Source organism: Cetorhinus maximus, chromosome 3 (genome assembly GCF_964194155.1).
Source record: "Cetorhinus maximus chromosome 3, sCetMax3.hap1.1, whole genome shotgun sequence".
Lineage (NCBI taxonomy): Eukaryota > Metazoa > Chordata > Chondrichthyes > Lamniformes > Cetorhinidae > Cetorhinus > Cetorhinus maximus.
The window spans coordinates 168,230,566-168,249,876 of NC_135881.1; the positions used below are offsets into that span (position 1 = coordinate 168,230,566).

The 19,311-nt window shown below is 43.2% G+C and overlaps 1 protein-coding gene across 1 annotated transcript in view; it reads left to right on the plus strand.

Annotated features, from left to right (window-relative positions):
* Window positions 1-19,311, plus strand: part of scgn (secretagogin, EF-hand calcium binding protein) — a 67,212-nt gene that overhangs the window by 33,455 nt on the left and 14,446 nt on the right. Inside the window, exons 4-7 of the mRNA XM_078539238.1 lie at window positions 3,903-3,992; window positions 9,471-9,527; window positions 11,447-11,524; window positions 15,340-15,395. Coding sequence (XP_078395364.1) covers window positions 3,903-3,992; window positions 9,471-9,527; window positions 11,447-11,524; window positions 15,340-15,395 — 281 coding nt within the window. The remainder of the gene's footprint in view (window positions 1-3,902; window positions 3,993-9,470; window positions 9,528-11,446; window positions 11,525-15,339; window positions 15,396-19,311) is intronic.

The following is a 19,311-nucleotide window of genomic DNA, read 5'->3' on the forward strand; positions in this document are numbered from 1 at the left end:
GGAGAGCTTGTTGAAGGCGGGCTCCCTGCAGCAGCTACCCATCTGATAGCGACAGGTTTCCACTTTAATTGACAATTAACCCATATTTTGAAACACAGCTGGAATCTTGCAAGTGGCACACGAGCACCACACTGTGTCAAACTCCCTTGGCAGCTGAGAGGAGACAGTCTCACAGCAGGAGACCAGAGCATCATTAATCTTCAGAATGTGGAGGAGTTCAGCACCAGCAAATGGCAAGGATATATTGCAACATTGAGCCCTGAAACAGTGGAGATGTATATCTCTGCCAGCCATACTCATTCTCCTTTCAGACATTCCACAGAAGCTAATGGTGGCTGCAGTGCCTTTCTGCTAATCCATTAGTCTGGCCCTCTGCAATGCTCCAACTGATCTCACAGCGGCCGTTGCCAGCCTCCACTGGAGTGGGCCACACTGTCCTGCACTTCTGCCTCAGGAACACGCCTGCTGTTCTTAACTGGGAGGTGAACAGAGACAAAAACAAAAATAGCTGGAAAAACTCAGCAGGCCTGACAGCATCTGTGGAGAGGAAGATAGAGTTAATGTTTCAAGTCCATATGACTCTTCATCAGAACTAAAGAGAAATATAAATGAGGTGAAATATAAGCTGTATAAGTGGGGTGGGACAGGTGGAGCTGAATAGAGGGCCAGCGATAGGCAGAGGCAAAGAAGAGATTGGCAAAGATGTCATAGACAAAAGCACAAAGGGGTGTTGACGGTGGTGATATTAGCTAAAGGATGTGCTAATGGTGACATTAAGGGTAGAAATCAGGATGAGCAAGTGACAGATAGCCCTAGTGGGGGTGGGGTGGGGGTGAGGAATCGAAATAGGCTAAAAGGTGGAGATAAAACAATGGAAAGAAATACATTTTTTAAATAATAATAGAAATAGGTGGGAAAAGAAAAATATTTTAAAAATATAATAATTATTAGAAAAAAGGGGATCAGAAAGGGGGTGGGGATGGAGGAGAGAGTTCATGATCTGAAGTTGTTGAACTCAGTGTTAAGTCCGGAAGGCTGTAAAGTGCCTAATCGGAAGATGAGGTGCTGTTCCTCCAGTTTGCGTTGAGCTTCACTGAAACATTGCAGCAGGCCAAGGATGGACATGTGGGCATGAGAGCAGGGTGGAGTGTTGAAATGGCAAGCGACAGAGAGGCCTGGGTCATGCTTGCGGACAGACCGAAGGTGTTCTGCAAAGCGGTCACCCAGTCTGCGTTTGGCCTCTCCAATGTAGAGGAGACTGCATTGGGAGCAGTGAATGCAGTAGACTAAATTGAGGGAAGTGCTAGTGAAATGCTGCATCACTTGAAAGGAGTGTTTAGACCCTTGGACGGTGAGGAGGGGTAAGTAAAGGGGCAGGCATTGCACCTTCTGCGGTTGCATGGGAAGGTGTCGTGGGAGGGGGTTGAGGTGTAGGGGGTGATGGAGGAGTGGACCAGGGTGTCCCGGAGGGAATGGTCCCTACAGAATCCCGACGGGGGATGAAGGGAAGGTGTGTTTGGTGGTGGCATCATGCTGGAGTTGGCGGAAATGGTGGAGGATGATCCTTTGAAAGCAGAGGCTGGTAGGGTGATAAGTGAGGACAAGGTGGTTCTGGGTGGGAGAGGAAGGTGTGAGGGCGGATGCGCGGGAGATGGGCCGGACACGGTTGAGGACCCTGTCAACCACTGTGGGTGGAAAACCTTGGTTAAGGAAGAAGGAAGATATGTCAGAAGAACTGTTTTGGAAAGTGGCATCATCGGAACAGATGCGACAGAGACGAAGGAATTGAGAGAATGGAATGGAGTCCTTACAGGAAGCAGGTGAACAGAGAGGCAGCTTCTTAATTGGCCGCTTCCCAACAGGATCCCTCTGTCAGCATACCTCTGACCCATTCGGGCTAGGAACCAGGAAATGGTGCCGCTGTCAGAAAATTTTAGAGGAGAAGATTCCGCCCAGTGTATGGGACTTTATATCAGTAACCCACCACCCCGTGTCACAACGTTGGTAACTCAGCTCCTTGACTGTCTCGAACCATGAAACATAATAATCCAGGGCATCTGAGAAAAAAATTAAGATCATGTGATTGGTTAGCATGGTAAACTTTTTAATTCTCCATTCCAAAGCAAACATCCTTCCTATTAGGCTAGTGCTTATCTCCTGGCACTTGCTTTATTTGTGGTCTGCAACAGTCAGGAACTTCGAGACAAGGCGTGTTCAAACAATGGCAAGAAGTGGGAAAGGAAAAGGATGTTGAATTACAACTTAATAGAATTTGGCCTTGGTTTGTTGTTGGCCCACTCATCTCAATTTTTGTAAGACATTTAAGAAAAACAAGAGACAGTGGTAATTTTTAGAGTTTACCAGTATGAATAGTTTTAAACTACAGGGAGCACTCATTACATTAAAAACAAAAACAGATTTACCTGGAAAAACTCAGCAGGTCTGGCGGCATCGGTGGAGAAGAAAAGAGTCGACGTTTCGAGTCCACACGTCGACTCTTTTCTTCTCCGCCGATGCTACCAGACCTGCTGAGTTTTTCCAGGTAATTCTGTTTTTGTTTTGCATTTCCAGCATCCGCAGTAGTTTTTTGTTTTTAACTCATTACATTAAGTTCATTGATCCCCTACTCTCAGTAAGAAGCAAAGCTCAAAGGCAGCATGAATGAGAATTAGGATCAGAAACACCGTACACTCAACTCTGGCCTGCGTTCATTTCAGATGTAGCTCCCCGCCGGCAAGGCAGAAATTCCACTTATTTAGGTGTCTTCGGATAATTTAGGATTAAGAGACAATCCACTGAGCGCATTTCCTTCTTAATTTCGTCTTTTCCACAGTATGGTTCATTTAAGTCAAGTACTGGTTAAGTGAAATTTTGAAGGTTAGGAGTTCTCCCTCCCTCCCCCCAGTGTGAATAATCTTTGATCCCGCCATTGTATTTTATATTGTCAGCTTGTGGAATTTTGGAGTTCGTTCAGTAAAGGTCATTATTATGGATTTTTTAAGCTGGAGAGAGCATTTATTGAAATTCACTGGGATTTTTTCAAACGCAAAGGTAGAGCTTGTGTATGTTTTCTTACACAGACACATAAACAAAAAAGTATGCGGAGAACATTGTGAGTAGAGGTAGAATGCAATTTACTCAGCCATAAAAAATTTGATCATAGCAAAATTTCTATCCAATTTAGGCCAGGCTCTTCACCTCCATTTATTCTCCCAGGAGCAGGTGAATAGGTTGTATATGAGTTACATTTTCACTTTAAACGTTTAAATGCAGCGAGTCCCATTCTGCTTTGCTGTGATGTCATGGCAGGAGCTGTCTTTGGAGTCAGGCTGCATTTACCACTATAACTGCACTAAACACTGCAGACGTGGTGTAAAATGCAGCTAAGAGAGAAAATTAATTTTGGCATTCAAACACTGTTGTTGTGAATTCTCTGTTATTGGTTTTATCATTGTAAAATATATCACGAATGCATAGCTCAGTGATACCACCTGCGCAACTCTTCTCAGTGGTCAACATTTTTAAGTGATGGTGATATTTGGGATCAGGACCAGCCTAATAGCCAAAAGCTGTACAACAGAATATCTGAACATGTAAACATTGGAAAAGCATTTCCGATGATTCTGGCCCACATTCGGCTCTGAGGTCACATGCTTGCTGCCAATCAAAACCTGCAGCACAGAAGGAGGCTGTTTAGCCCATCGTTGTCTGCGCTGAATACAAAAAAACATTGTTAGGAGCTATTTTCCTGAGGACAGTCTCTATGTTTACCTTTAGCTCCAGTGTTAAGTCATGTAAAACTGATGGTCTAACCCCACCACAGAATTAAATTCCTAGATTCTTTTGTGTATAAAAATATATAAAGTATTTGTGGTCTGACATTTATTCTTCTAATTCTGCAGTTGGCAAACATGATCCTCCCTGAAGATGAGAACTTTCTCCTGCTATTCCGACGTGAGACTCCATTGGATAATAGTGTGGATTTCATGCGGGTAGGTAACTGGCCTCCGGGACTAGATATGGAGGCTAGTTTTTACATATCTCATAATAAGCCATGGGACAGAACTCTTATGCATAATTTATTTAGCTTTTGAGTTAGCAATTGCTGCAAGACTCTTCACTAATTCATTACATTGGAGTGGAGACTAATTTTCTTTTGAACAGGCTTGGGTCCGTGGTTAGTTTAAGATCTAGTTCTTTAAGCTAGGAAGCACTCTTGTAGCTTCCCTCTGGACCTTTTCCAAGATCACCAAATCACCACCATGTTGGGGTATCAAAGTTGGACACTACTGTAGCTGTGGTCTGATCAATGTCAAAATCATGTCCTTTGATTTATATTCTATGGTTCTATTTGTATATACCAACACCTTGTTAGCTTTAGCTACAGTTTCTCTACATTGGTCATGAACCTTCAGTGACCTGTGCACAATAACACCAAGATCTTTCACTCGATCTCTTTCAGCATTGTACCCTACAAATTATACATGCATTCTGTGTCGATCCAACCAACATGCATGACACTACATTTATCTAAATTAAATGCTGTTGCAAATGTGTGGCCCGCTCCCCTAGCAAAATCTTTTTGAATTTGATTGCACTGCTCTACCATCTAAAATCTTACACAGGTTTTGGTGTCATCTGCAAACTCACCATTCCTGCAACACCCCTATCCACCGCTATTAAAGACTGAAGAGTAGAGATTCGAAGATGACATATCTCCACGCTGACCCACAGCTGTTAATTATCTCTTTAGTTATGGGATTGGAGTTAATTCTTCATAAAATGTTTCAAATTTCTATTAATCTTGCTTGACTTGGAATGAGTTTAGTCCAATCTCGGGTGACTTGTCAAATCAGATGCTAAAAGATAGAATTTCCAATCAGTGATGTTCATGTCCAAACAATTGATGCACTTGTATTATTTATTTGTCTGTAGTACTGTTCACAGACATGAACCCACAACATAAGCACTGCCAATGAGGGAGAGCAAACAACCACAGTATTCTACTCCAAAGCAACTTGTAGGAAGCCCTGCTTGAAGTGCACTTCTGTAAACATTGGGGAAGTCAGAATCAAGTTCAGTTCTGATTCCCCCTCTTCCCCTCACCCCAATATGTGATAAAACACTCTGATAGTCACCGTCAGGGTCAACAGGTGAATGATGAATACTTAAGCGAAATGCTTGGAGTACCTGAGTACCTTCAAATTGTGGTGTAGAAATTCAAGCACAGAGTATGATCCCTGTCTGAATGGTGAAGCCCGATGTAGACCCCCCACCCTCCCCTGATTTTGGGCCACCTTTAAGCGAAACAAGCAAGCCTCACACAGCTACTAACAGATCCAGACTGAAGTCAGGCTGCTGTGAGATGAGGAAAGTGAAGATAGACAGATGATTAGGCCCCAGGCAGCTGGCAGGGAAAATTAGGCTGGGGAAGGGGGGGTTTCCATTGGCTGGAGGGAGATAGCTTTGATAAGGGGGTGGGGTTGATTGATAGGTTGGGGGGAATCGGTGGCTGATGGGGAGTGGTGCTGCGATCTTTTAATGTGGGGTCCTGAAGAACACTCCGTAATCAGATAAGTATGGGGACCTTCCTGTCACTTGGAGCCATCTTAGGCTGTATGAGTTAGATTCTGCAGGACTGTTATTTTCCAAATGCATATTAGAAGTTTACCCATTAGATGCAAATTAATCAACCTTGCAAAGTTTGGATGAGGCTTCTAGCTGGCAGTATAATATCATAAAATCAGCCACTTAATTTTATATACCTACAAGCATTGACAAGAAGATTGATGAAATTTCCAAACAAGAACATTACTTCGATACCAAGGATCAGCAGCCCAGATTGCAATAAAGGAGGAGGCAATTTGGAAAACTGGTTAAGGATCAATAGGAGAAAAAAAACATGAATACATAGGTAGAATAATATTATTTTAGTTTAATTAGGTTGTCAGATAAGAAAGAACAAAAGTCCTAGGAAGTTTCTACTTTGCCTCAGGGCATTTTAGGAGTTAGAAGGGGTAGGGGAAAGTGGACAGGATTTTGTGTGATGTCCCCCACAATAAAAATCCTGGAAGTTACCATTGAGCAGAAACTTAATTGGACCAGCCATATAAATATTGTGAGCAAGTCAGAGGCTTGGCATTCTGTGATGAGTGACACCTCCTGACTCCCCAAAGCCTGCCCATCATCAGTAAGGCACAACTCAGGAGTGTGATGGAATAACTTCCATTTGCCAGGATGAGTGCAGCTCTAACAACACTCAAAAAGCTCAACACCATCCAGGACAGAGCAGTCTGCTTTTATAGCACCCCAGCTACTACTGAGGATATTCACTCCTTCCACTATTGGCGCACCAAAGATGCACTGCATCAACTCGCCAAAGCTATTTGACAACACCTTACAAAATTGCTAGCTTGACCACCTAGAAGAACAAGGGCAGCAGACACATTGGAACATAACCATGTGCAAGTTCCCCTCCAAGTTGCGCATCATCCTGGCTTAGAAATATAACCTAATTCCTGCTTCATCGCTGGGTCACAATCCTGGAACTCCCTACCTAACAGCACTGTGGGAGTACCCTCACCACAACGGGTTGAATAATATGCTCCGCAATCAGGAGTGTTTCCCACTTCACCAGGCGCATTATGTGGAGTGATGAGGTTGGGCAGCGTGCCCAACGTCATCACGCCAGTTTCAGACCATACCATATGCAGGCGTGTAAAAAAGTTGGGAACCCACCCACGTTATTCAAATATCAGTTTAACTGCCAATTGAGCCAGTTAACAAGCAGTCTGACTGAAATAATACAACCAGAATGCAGTATAATATGCCTTCAAGGTGAGATTCACGTCAGGCGGCTAACCCGTTTTTTTTAAGGACAAGCTTGTTTGGGCGGGTTTTTAAGCTGCAGCTGAGAGCAGAGTGTCAGCTGTGCAGGTCAAACCTTTGGCTGCAAGGACTGCTCATTTCACTGGGCAGAGTTGAATTTCGGATATTTTCTCTTCAGAAGGATTCTCCTCTCATTGAGAGGCTCAGTTATTTAATATCCTACTGTCCATAACCCAGGGGTGAGGGGTGTCAACTCTCAGACACAGATGGCGATTGTGCTCTCAGTAGGAGGCACAACTTCCAGTGTGGAGAAGAGGAGGATTAGGAGGAGGAGAAAGGTGAGAGGACTAAGGGATCAGAGACAGGCCCAGGCCATTATGGGTCCTCAGGATGGAGACAGAGCAGCGTCATACCCCGCTGGTCAGGAGGAGCCTCAAGACCCTCATCGGAAGCACAGAAGACATTACGCTGCACTGAAGGTATACAGGCAGCGATTCAGCTACCTGCAGATGACTAAGGCTCAGTGCAAAAGACAGCTGAGGCTCTCAGGCAACTGTTACATCCCTTTGTGAGATGCTAGCAGGGGGGATCTCATCAAACTGCCTTGGGGGCCACCCAATGCCTGTCGCCTTGAAGGTGACAGTGGCACTAAACTTGTTCGCAACAGGCTCTTCTCAGGAAGCCTGCGGCAACCTGACAGGGATAACACAGCCGGCTGCACACCATTGCATAAAGGTGTTCACAGATGCAATGTTCCCGCAGGGCCGGTGATCACATAGCTTTTATCCATGACACCCAAAGCCAGAATGAGAGAGCCCGTGGATTTGCTGCCATTGCTGAATATGCAGCTGGTCTGTGACCTGAAACGGCGGATCATGCAGGTGTGTGCCAGAGATCCAGGCAGCAACCATGATGCCTATATTCTCAGGAATTCCAAATTCCTGACACTTTCACTGGTGTGGATGCAATCGAGAGATGGCTTCTAGGAGATGAGGGCTATCCTCTTAAAACATGGCTCATGATGCCTGTGAGGGTACTAAATCCAATGAAGAGAGGAGGCACAATGAGAGCCATGCCAGCACCAGGGCCATAGTGGAGCAAACCATCACACTTCTAAAAATGCGCTTCCGAGGCCTAGACAGTTCTGGAGGTGCATTATAGTAGCTGTGTGTCTGATGGCCTTGGTTTGTTGTGCACTCCATAACATTACCATCCAAAGAGGAGATGCCCTGGAGGATGAAGACAGGCCAGATGGGGGCCATTCCTCTGAGGGCAATGGCGATGATGATTTAGGGACCATGGTGATGCTCCTGCAGGTGACCCTGGCCATGATTGAGCAGATGGTCCTGACACCAGGGATGCCTTAATACGGCAAAGGTTTCTATAGAGCTTCTTGCCACAGTTACAGAGGGGGTTTAGTAATATCTCACCCCTCGTTTTCCCAGTTGGCAGAGATTATCTTGAATTTAAATGGATTTACCTAGCTAGACTGGAAAATTCACAAATCTTCACAATGTACAGTTTCTGTCCTTGAGTGATGATCTGATGAGTCACTTGACACAGTCCCATGCTGGGGAGCCCTTTAAAGTACTGGCCATGACCAGACAGCCTCCGGGACCAGACATCCCGTCCTCCAACGCTTGTTGGGTGGGATGACGGCTGTAATCCGCTTTTGCTGCTAATTGGCAGAAATTGATGTATTATTGGGAGCACACCAACAGTAGGCCTGGAAGTTGGAATGCCACCAACCTCTGGGTGCGGAACCCACCATCAGTGTGCAAGTGTATTATTCCGCTCAATGACTGCAGCAGTTCAAGAAGGCGGTTCACCGCCATCTTCTCCAGGATTGTTAGGGATGGGCATAAAATGCTGGCTTTGTCACCAGTGCCTACATCCCATGAATAAATAAAAAAAATCTCATGGCAGTACTCGAAGAAGAGGAGCGGCCCTCTAATATTTATCCCTCCTGCAGCATCACATGATTCTCATCAGATTGTTCTTTATGGGAACTTGCTGTGTAAAATTGGCTGCCATTTTTCTACATTACAACAGTAAGCAATACTTCATTGGATTTGGGATGCCCTGAGGTCATGAAAGGCACTTTATAAAGGCAAGTCTTTTTTTTTTGCTATCCTATCAGGAATAGCATGAACTGAACTATGGTGTCTAAAGTTGTACTGGAGAAATTTATGAGAGCAAAGCAAAGTCACTAAACCCAGATTCTGAGTTCTGAAACCAACTGAAGTTATTTTCAGGAGTGGTCTGTCTAATCTTAATCAAAGTTACTCAATTCAAATTTCTGTTCATTCATTTTGTTTTAGCACTGAAGAACCACTTTGTTGACCTAATAATTTTGTCTGGCTCATATTAATAAATTTTAGCACAAAATTATTTCATGTTATCAGGAGTTGGCCATTGCATTTAGAGAAACTTTTGGATTTCAGCCAGATTTGCTAATGAGCCTTGAAGTTATTGATGGTTGTGGTGACAGTTGAGGCACCACTTAAGATATATTGCATTGGAAGCCAATATAATGTTTTATGGATGATAAATGTGCCCTGCTATGTACACAGGGAGTAAGATTATAAATCTGGCTGGTGCTGGAATTCCCACACACTTAATTCCTCTATTGTCCTTTTCAGATCTGGCGTAAATATGATGCAGACAGCAGTGGATACATTTCAGCCACTGAGCTCCGAGTAAGTCACATATCAAGAGAAAACACAAGGCTTATTCAATGAGAGTCATAATATCTGTGAAATTCTCCCCATGGCAGTGATTTTCCCCCAAACTGGCCAATCAGTGTTAGGAGGGTGGGCACTTGAAGCTGGAAGGCCAATAGGAAGCCTTCCAACTCAGAAGGAATGGCTGCCTGTAGTTCAGGTAAGAGAAAGAGTGACGTGTACTGCCCATTTTAAAAGTTTCAATTAAAAATGGCCTCAGCAGCTGGGCTACCATTGTGGGGGCCCCTCCACAGGACAGCCTGCAATTGCAGCAATGGGGAAGACCTTAAAGCCTGCCAGGAGTGCTGTGTCTGTGGCCAGGAGGCACCTTCCAGGCAACTGGTCTAATTTCTGACATCTTGGGAGGCCTGCAGGCCAACTGTCTAACATTTAGATGCGATTTCATGATTGGACAACACTTGCTGAACAATCCTGAGTGTGTTAAGAATTACACTAACAACAAATTTAAGATTGTCAATCGGGCTTGAAATGTAGCTTGTTTACGCTTGCTACACTCTACATATATTCATACACAGGGACCTGTCCTCTGCAGGCAAAAGGAATATGTTCAAACTTAGTACCTTTTTTGAATAAACATAAATATTGGGGGCAATAGCTCCCTGGTGCATCCGCCATGGCAACATCTCAACCAATCAAAACCGACTTGCCAACCAATCAGCAGCCCTCATGCGATATAAATTGTTGTCCTTTGAAATTTGGCATTATTGTATCTGTCACGATGAGTACAAGATGAAAAGCTTCAACAGCATGTGTCTTTTTCAGCAACAATAAATATCTGATCAGTATTTAAAGCATAGAAAAATAACTAATACTTGTTTGAATTTAGGGTTTAAAAATAATTAGTTTCAGCACTCTTGCACTTCCAAATATTCGATTTTAAAATTATTTGAGTTGTAATTCCACTTCCCAAATTCCCATCATTTTGTGGCTATTCATTTTATAATAGTACAAAATATTGGAAAGTGAGGAACCTGATTGAGTTGAACCCTCCTGTTTGTGTATATCCATCTTCTAGGACTCTGACATCAGTCAATGCATTGAGTTTATGGTCAGTGTGCAGGATTTATCTTCAATGCATAGGCCAGGATTTTCCAGCCCTGCCCACCACCAGGACCTTCCGGTCCTGCCGAAAGTCAGTGGATTTGGTCAGAAAATCCCGGCCATAGGGTTTATGGTCAATGCATAGTATTTATGATCAGCACTTAGAGTTTGTGATCAGTGTATAGGGTTTACAGTCAGTGCAGAAGTGCAACAAGCCAGTGTGCAGGGTTTATGGTCAGGATAGAAGATATGTGAGTAAGTGTGTAGGGTTTATGTATAACTCAACATCAGCCACATTATAAGAAACTAGAAGAGTAGAATAAGCAGAATAGTCTGTTTTTATGGGTTTTGGAAATATTCTTATTTGTTAAATAATTAACCAATAAATCTTATTCTTGACTTCCTTTTTAACAGTCCTCTTGTCCCGATCTTGGAGCACATGGCAATTTAATCTAACAGTTTACACAGGGGGTGATATGTAATTCTAACCTACGTTTTTAATTTGCTGGCTATTAAACAACGGAATTAAATCTTTTTTGGCCTTTTGTTATTAACAATACTTATTAAATCTCATATCATTTGTTAATTCAGCAACAAACTGCACCGACAATTTGACAAACACATTGACAAGACAGGGGATGCACTAGCTTTAACGATACCTGACAATCTCCTACAGGAATTAGGAATTGAAACAAAACTTAGCAACTACCAGAGTGGAAATTGCTTTCCTATGCTCCATGTGTTATTGAAAGATAGTATTTCAGAAAATAAAGAGCCATTTTAACTGGGAGTTAGAGAATTAACTTCTGTTTGAACCCTTTTGCGATAAACAGAACTTCCTGAGAGACCTGTTCCTTCAACACAAGAGAATTATTTCAGATGACAAGCTGGATGAATACACTGACACTATGGTGAGCATCTTTGTAACCTTTTACAAACTCCACCTATTTTTCACAAAGCCATTTGTTTTTTAAATCTGTGTTCACTTAAATGTGAGCAACACAATTCACAACCCATTTATTCCATAGTTGCTGCTTATATCTCAACCCAAACATTTTATCTACAGTCAATTTCCTGGATGTCTTGACTGTTTTATTTGGTGTAATTCTAACCAGGTTGGACATTATTGTTTTTTTTTTCATGTAGTGGGTATATTGGGATGGATTTGAAGATCACACCTATAGATTTGCACTCAGCTGGTAATGAATGCCGGCACTAGTCTTTATAGTGAAAGAGATGTCTGTCTGCAGTGAGAAGTTGGGAGGTGGCGTCAATTAAAAATAAATCCATTTCTTCAATTCTTTTTGCACCAGCTTTAAATACAATGATAATTTTTCAATTTTGGTGTGCGTGTATAATGGGGTTAACAGATCACTGTCTGTTCCACAACCTGCTCAGTTTTCCTTATCCTTGAAGCCAATGGAAAGTAAGGTCAGGCACAGTGTAAGGGGACTGGTTATCACCAGTTTCCTGCTTCACCTAACTTAATAATTAGTCCCTCATTCTCTCCAATATTAATTCCTCTTATAGTGCCCTATGCTACAACAGACAGGGAAGACAGCTTCCGCTAGAAATTCTGTTTTTGAACAGACTATTGAGAGACTCTGAGTTACCTGGCCTCCAAATTTTCCCCTTTAACTTTGGGATGCCCTTTGTTTGGGCTCTGAACCTCTAGTGATGAGTCAATAATAATGAGGGACTGGCTGCACAAGAAATCACAGATTTGTGGTTTGTTTAATAAAGATTTTTTTTCCATCCCCTCAACACTGAGGTTGGCTGTAACACCACAATTGCTGCCCTGGCTGGCGTCAACTAACTCAGCACATGCTGCATAATTGAACCTGAGGCCTCCTTGGATCTATACGAGGCAGTGAATTAATCAGTTGAGTTGTTAAAGGAGCCAATTTATTTTTTGTGATGCCCAGCTGACAGGCATCAAGCAGTGTTTGTTAGCCAAGCAGTAATGTGCAATGCACAATAATTTCTATGTTAGATAAATCAGTCACATTTTGCCATTTACAGAATAGCTTTATTAATAGTTTTAATCATGGTTTTTGTTGATATCTCTATCAAAGTATTTGCAATAAGTATACAATAGGATTAAAGGTAAATAATAGAATTAGTTTTAGAAAGTTAAATCTGAGCATAATTTAACACCTCGAACAGAGGCCCAAACAATCCCATTCCACAACCACACTCCTTCGTCTGACTGAACTTGCTCTCACATTGAACAACCTCTCCTTTAACTCCACTCAATTCCTCCAAATAAAAGGTGCTGCTATGGAAACCCACATGGCCTTAGTTATGCCTTTCCCTTCATGGACTATGTCTTTCTTCCAGTCCTATTCCAGGTCTCTCTTTTGCCTCTTCAGGTACATTGATCAGGTACTGTATCAATGTCTTTTCCTGTTGTCACCTGAACTGGGAAATTTCACCAACTTTGCTTCCACTTTCTACTCTTCCCTCACTGTGTCTGTCTCCAACTCTGCCCTTCCTCAAGATATGAAGGGGTATGGAGGTGGCATTGGAAATATGAGGGATTGGTTAGCTAACAGGAAGCAGAGTAGGAATAAATGGGTCATTTTCGAGTTGGCAAGCTGTAACTAGTAGAGTGCCGCAGGAATCAGTGCTGGGGCCTCAACCAATTACAATCTATATGAATGACTTGGATGAAGGCACTGAATGTATTGTCACTAAATTTGCCGATGACATAAAGATTGGTAGGAAAGTAGATTGTCCAGAGCGCACAAAGAGTCTACAAAGGTATTTAGATAAGTTAAGTGAGTTGGCAAAGATTTGACAGATGGAGTAAAATGTGGAAAAATATGAACTTGTCAATTTTTGCAGGAAGAATAAAAAAGTAACATATTATTTCAATGGAGAGAGATTGCAGAACTCTGTGGTACAAAGGGATCTGGATATCCTGGTACATGAATCACAAAAAGTTAGCATGCAGGTACAGCAAGTGATTAGGAAGGCAAAATAGAATGTTGGCATTTATTGCAAAGGGAATAAAATATAAAATTAGAGAAGTGTTGCTACAGTTATACAGGGCCTTAGTGAGACCACATACGGAGTACTATATACAGCTTTGGTCTCCTTACTTATGAAAGAATATAATTTCATTAGAATCAGTTTAGAGGGGGATCACTTGACTGATTTCTGGGATGAAGGGGGTTACCTTATGAACAAAGGTTGAGCAGATTGGGCCTATACCCATTGGAATTTAGAGTGAGAGGTGACCTTATTGAAACATATAAGATCATGAGGGGACTTGACAGGGTGGATGTTGAGAGGATGTTTCCGCTTGTGGGGAAGCCTAGAACTAGGGGACACAGTTTAAAAATTAAGAGTCTCCCATTTAAGACTGTGATGAGGAGAATTTTTTCTCTCAGAGGGTCGTTTGTCCATGGAATTGCCCAGAGAGAGCAGTGGAAGCTGGGTCATTAAATATATTCAAGTGAGACAAATCATTGATCGACAAGGGAGTTAAGGGTTATGGAGGGCAGACAGAAAAGTGCAGTTGAGATCACAATCAGATCAGCCATGATCTTATCAAATGGCGGAGCATACTCAAGGGGCTGAAAGACCTGCTCCTGTTAATTCTTGTGTTCTTGTGAGGGTGTCTGGGAGATATGGGGGTCATGGGGGTTTGTGGAATGGTGAGAGCTAAAGGAACTAGCCATGAATTGGATTGGACCAATTTCCCAGTAAATGGAGGCAGGCTAGTCTCGCTTTTGGCTCACTTCTGTTGCCACTTTGGGCCTTCCTCGGGAGGCGGTGTCCCCGACTACAGCTTACACCCAACACTTGGAGACCAAAAGACTGGGCGAATGGGCCGACTTTTAGAAGTTGGGACCGTGGTGTCGGGAAATGGCCCGAACTCCGGTTCCTGAACTGAAGATGAAAATGCAGCCATTTAACTCTATTTCTGCATCCACAAATGTTGTCGGACTTGCTAAATATTTCCAGAATTTTCTGTTCCTATTTCAGATTTCCTGCATGCGCAGTATTTTGCTTTTGACAAAAAAGAGGATCACTGTTTATTAAGTGATGTTGCACGATGACGTGCTTCAGCAAGTTGTATTATTTTCATTTGCAACACGAGCATTTTCCATTCGACTATTGTTGAAGTATGAAAAGAAAATGCAGCAATGGTTAGCAAAGCCTTTGAAATACTCCACTGGTGATGTAGAAACAAGTATTAATAAATTATGAAAAACGGATGTTACATTTCAGGGATGATGTTTATGACATCAACTAGTGATGAAGGCCCAAAATTATGCCAGGGACATAAATTCATTGGTGCCAGTGACGCTCCAGTAGCTCATTTGAGTGATCATTTTTTAAGTGTCAGCCAGGGCATTGAGTGCTGACAGGTTATTCACCCCTGGGTGACAAGCCCAGATTTTCATAGAGTTGTGGAGTGTCAGGAGGCCTTTGAAATTGAAACATTGAGGGGGGAGAAAGTATAGAATATCTTGTAATTTCTGAATCAAATTAATCTGCATTACCAACTAGGCATATTTACAGTATACATTATTTCATGCTTTTAGGACTCCAAGATATAAAATTTGGTTTCTGACTGTAATCCCAATGCTCCTTGTTGACCATTTTATCTTGTTTTGGTGAGATATTAAAGTAATGTCACAGTATGCACTGTTTATACCTGAAACTACACCTCATGGAGTGGTCACTTACTAAAACTTACCACTGTTTATTTCAGATGAAATTTTTTGATAAAAACAAAGATGGCCGCCTGGACCTCAATGACTTGGCAAGGTTAGATGCTTACTATACTCAGCATAAAATCATTTCCAGAAGATTGCTTTTCCTTGAATTAATATTTTAAAGCCTTACAAATGGGTTGAGGAAAGGTTCCTTTTTATGTTGGTTCTGTGCCTTACGTAAAATAAACCTGGATGGTCTTAATCTGGTTCCAATATACAAGACCCCAGAAGAAACAGCCCCCATTGTAGTGCAAATTGAATCAATTCCTTTGTAGATGTTCATAATGTGCTTGTGCAGCAGATTATCGTCTCATACACATTTTATTTTTTACAGTTTTAGCCTTGGCAAACCTGTCCTGGCCCTCGTGCAACATGGATAGTATTGAGCCATAGAAACATGATAGGTTATTCAGTCCCTTGAACCTGATCGTGTCTTATCTCAACTTCATTTACCCACGATTAATCCACATCCCCTAAAACCCTTACCTAATAAAAATCTAGCAATCTAAATCATAAAAATGTTAACTAATCCAGGATCCATCGTCTTTTGGAGGAGGGAATTCCAGGTTTACACTACCGTTTATGTTATAAAGTACTTCCTGATATCACCACAGAATGACCTAGCTCTATCTTTAAGTTTGTGCACCATTATACTGGATTCCTCCACCCGAGGATATCGCCTCTCTGACCCTAACCTATAAAATCCCTTTATAACATTAAACACCTACATTTCAATCAACCCACAATCCGTACTCAAGGGAAATGTCATCAAATTTATGCATCCTGTTCTCATAATTTAATCCTTTAAACCCTGGTCTCTTTCCTGGTTTCAAAGTAGATAACCCCACACTTTCCTACATTGAACTCTCCCTACCACAGTTTTGTCCGCTCACTTAATCTATCAGTGTCCTTTTGCAGGAGCCCTTCATTGGAGTGTCCTAGGCCCTACAGTCTTCAGCTGCTTCAATGACCTTCCTTCCGTCATAAGGTCAGATGTGGGAATGTTCGCTGATGATTGCACAATGTTCAGCACCATTCACGACTCCTCAGATACTGAAGCAGTCCATGTCCAAATGCAGCAAGACCTGGACAATATCCAGGCTTGGGCTGGCAAGTAACATTTGTGCCACACTAGTTCCAGGCAATGACCATCTCCAACGAGAGAGAATCTAGCCATTGCCCCTTAATATTCAATGGCATTACCATTGCTGAATCCCCCACTATCAACATTCTGGGGGTTACCATTGACCAGAACTGGACGAGTCATATAAATACTGTGGCTACAAGAGCAGGCCAGAGGCTAGGAATCCTGCAGTAAGTAACTCACCACCTGACTCCCCAAAGTCTATCTACCATCTACAAGGCACAAGTCAGGAGTGTGATGGAATACTCCCCACTTGCCTGGATGAGTGCAGCTCCAACAACACTCAAGAAGCTTGACACCATCCAGGACAAAGCAGCCTGCTTGATTGGTACCACTCCATAAACATTCACTACCCCCAGCACTGTGTACCATCTACAAGATGCACTGCAGAAACTCACCAAGGCTCCTTAAGCAGCACCTTCCACTCCATGACCACTATCACCTAGAAGGACAAGGGTAGTAGGTAGATGGGAACACCATCACCTGGAAGTTCCCCTCCAAGTCACTCACCATCCTGACTTGGAAATATATCGCTGTTCCTTCACTGTCGCTGGGTCAAAATCCTAGAACTCCTTTCCTAACAGCACGATGGGTGTACCTACCCCCAGGGTCTGCAGCGGTTCAAGAAGGCAGCTGACAACCACCTTCTCAAGGGCAATTAGGGATGGGCAAAAAATGCTGGTCCAGCCAGCGAAGCCCACATCCCGCAAATGAATAAAAAAATGTCCTGCAGCCATGTACACAACACACTGTGCCTTACAACTTACAGTATCATCTGGAAACTTGAGTATACAACTCTCTATTCCTTCATCCAAATCATTGATATATATAGTGAAAAGCTGAGGCCCCTGTACAGGTCCCTGGCTAGCACTACTTATCACATCCCACCTTTAGTATAACGGAGTATGTTAGACTAAGTTCCATTAAGGGTTAACTGTCGCATTCTGTGATGTCATGGAAGGAGGTGACCTAGCACATGAGGAGAGTAAGCATGGTCAGAAGCTAGTGCAGGGAGTCCTTTTAACTGTAAATATGTTATAATAAAGTTAGTGTGTGCAGCCAGCAGTCTTTGAAAATTTATTGAAACTGCTCCAACCCAGTAAAAACAATAATATGGCACCAATCAGAGTACTTCCTTTTTACCCCTAACCTCTGTCTCCTGCTTCCTAATCAATTAACAACTCTATGGCTGGAATCATACCAGATTTGCACTAAGTGCAGTAGTGGCCGTGAGAAATGACGTTTTACCCGTCGGCCGTAATAGTGGGCTTTGCACTTCCCACCCCATTAATTATGCAGCCACAGGAAACACGCCGTCTCGCTGGCGGGCAGCCTCTGAACCGCCCACCACACTGTCACCTCACCGCTTCCTCACACTGGGTGCCATATCTAAACTGCAGCCACCCACACTGCTCTCAATGCTTGCAGCCCAGGACTGCTCCAATGAAGACATGGCCATGAAGGCCAGTAAGCATTCAGTGACCCATCACTGGAATGCCTTTTGGAGGCCCACCGTGATGTCCTCTACCCCCGCTCTGGCCGCAGAAGGTCCAGCAATCTCACCATTCCGGCTTGGGACGCAGTGGCAGTGGTGGTCAGTGCCAATGCTGCACAGAAGAGGTTGGCCATCCAGTGCAAAAAGAGAATGAATAATCTCATCCGTGTCAGTAGGGTAAGGCAACCACCTCATCACTCTGAACTCTCACACTCACAAGGCCATGTTCACTGGCATCTTTCTTGCTGTCAGCTCAAGGGACATCACCACTCACTCTCTCACACATACCCTTACATGTCCATCTGGCTTCATCTGCTCTGGAGACTGCCTCCTCACCCCGCAACACCTTGAGGCCACTTGTACAGATCAACATGTGCTCTCCCACACACCTTGGGATACTCCCCTTCCCCAGTACAGCCCTCACCCTGCAGCCTCTTTCCTTGCCCAATGCCACTTCTACCCCTACCCTAAGCAAGCCCTGGCCCTCCAGCCATTGAAAAGCCACCCCCCACCTTACGGCTGGTCTGGTAGGTAGAGACCTGCCCGTGAACCCCCCCTAAAATTGATGTGGTGCTGCCTGCAAAGCCTGGTGCTGATGACTGCGAGTGTTGACCGAAGCAAGGTGGGAAAACAAACCTCCAAGTCCTGAGCAAAGTGCAGCTCGCACAGCTGTGAAACACGTCAGCATGGTACCCGGATGATCCAGCGTGGGGGTATGATTCCTGTGAGCAGAGCTTATAATGGGATGATAAAGTTTTAAAATTAGGTCTCTGGTCTGCAGTGGCAGGAAACACAGCCCACTATTGACGGATGGAGTGGACGATAACAAATGTAAAACCGATTTTTGGCCTTCTCGCCATATTGTCCGCTCACACCTGCCATTACACCCACCACCAATAGGACTGGACGGTTCTGCCTTATGTCACAAGATTGCTTCCACTGCTGTGCACATTTATTTTTGTTATCAATCTCTTGCAAGGAACCTTTTAAAAAGTATGTTGGAAGTCCATGTTGACAAAATCCATAGACATTCTCCTTCCATCATATTTGGGACCTTTCAGAAAATTCAGTGAGCATGTTCATTTCATAAATCAATGTTGATTCTTTTTGATCAGCTCACAATTGTTCAAGCAGTCAGTCACACTGTTCCTGGTGATAGCTTCCAGCAACTTCTATAAAACTAACATGAGACTGATATCTGTAGTATCCAGCTCTCCCTCCCCTCCCTTCCTTCCTTTTTTCCTTCTTCCCTTAAGTCATCAGAGTGATATTTGTAACTTTCTTGTATAAATATACAATTACTAAATTGAGAGAACCTTGAAAAATAAT